This window comes from Aplysia californica, unplaced genomic scaffold, assembly GCF_000002075.1.
Source record: "Aplysia californica isolate F4 #8 unplaced genomic scaffold, AplCal3.0 scaffold00288, whole genome shotgun sequence".
Lineage (NCBI taxonomy): Eukaryota > Metazoa > Mollusca > Gastropoda > Aplysiida > Aplysiidae > Aplysia > Aplysia californica.
The window spans coordinates 922,932-924,214 of NW_004797558.1; the positions used below are offsets into that span (position 1 = coordinate 922,932).

General features: G+C 39.0%; 1 protein-coding gene across 1 annotated transcript in view; it reads right to left on the reverse strand.

The window, feature by feature from the left end:
* LOC101856969 (epidermal growth factor receptor kinase substrate 8) overlaps positions 1-1,283 on the reverse strand; it is a gene marked incomplete at its 5' end in the record, with an annotated part of 59,010 nt that overhangs the window by 50,544 nt on the left and 7,183 nt on the right. The window contains 1 exon segment of the mRNA XM_013084376.1: positions 409-450. Coding sequence (XP_012939830.1) covers positions 409-450 — 42 coding nt within the window.

Genomic DNA, 1,283 nt, shown 5'->3' on the forward strand with positions numbered 1-1,283 from the left:
TACATATGTATATAAAGAAAACCCAAAGTATAACAACAAAATCAATATTATCCGTGCGTAAATGTAAAAAAAAAAAAAGGAAAAAGGAAAAAAACCCAAAAAACAACCACATGGTCTAATAAGAGAAACGACTCTTACAAATACCAGAACGAAAGTACTGTATCCAAAGATTGAGACAAAAACACCAAAGCTGGCTCCCTCTACTACACCAGTAGCACGAGACACCATAAACAGAAAAAAGAAAGCGCTACATTGTTGAGAGTTCAAACACAACTAAATGTAAAGATTCCATGGCGAAGAACTAGTCTAGGTACATGTAAAATGATAATTATGAAATTATATTGCAGCATACCGTACCGCTACCTGCAAAGCCACTACTGAACAGTTGAGTATTTGAACAGATCATACCTATAATTTTTGGAAGTTTGATATATCACCATGGACGAGGATCTGAAAAAGTTGCAATGATTGGAAATGTTTTACACCCCCATCAACACAATGTACATCGTTTAAGAGGCCGTCTGTTTCTTGTTTAAGCCTATGTGTTTCTTACGCCCCCATTGACATAATTTAGATCATCTAAGAGGAGGACTTTGATCATGCCCGTCAGGGCCAACCCGGGCTGAGGGGGATACAACATCCCAATAGGAGGACTGACATACCTGATCAAAATTCTCCCCACATGTGGTCTGAACTCTGGTCTTCCGTGTGCGACGGCGTACCACCTTACTGCTACATCACAGACGCCGGTTCGGGCTGTTTCAACTCGACCCAATAAAATCACTCAGAGTGTTTGCAAGCGGTCCTTAACTTATGTTGAAGTATGTATATCGTAATGATATGTGTCACGACACGGTGGGATCAGGCTCTCGTCAGATTTTTTTATTTTTTTGGGGTGGGGGGGGGGCATATTATATGGTATTATCTTAAAGCTAGTTCATTCGTCTTGATTTTTATAAAAAGAACTTCCATCTATCTTCGTTAGAAGACAAAATATTTTGGATTGAGGGGTGTGGGAGTCACCTGGCTTCAGAGGTAAAAGTAGCGAGAAAAAGGCAGCCGAAGTTCGGTGACTTCTTAAGCTTGAGAGTCCTTGAAATTTACAATTTGTGTGCCTTAAATGAACGTTTTTCAGTAACAATCCACACAGAATGAAATGAAATGAAATGTGTTTTTAAACAGACATTAAAGGTGTTGAGCCGAAAAAACAAACATTCAATTAAAATTCCCTAGCCAGCGGAAAAATGCAAATTTCTTCAATTTCATGATTTTGACGAGCGCCT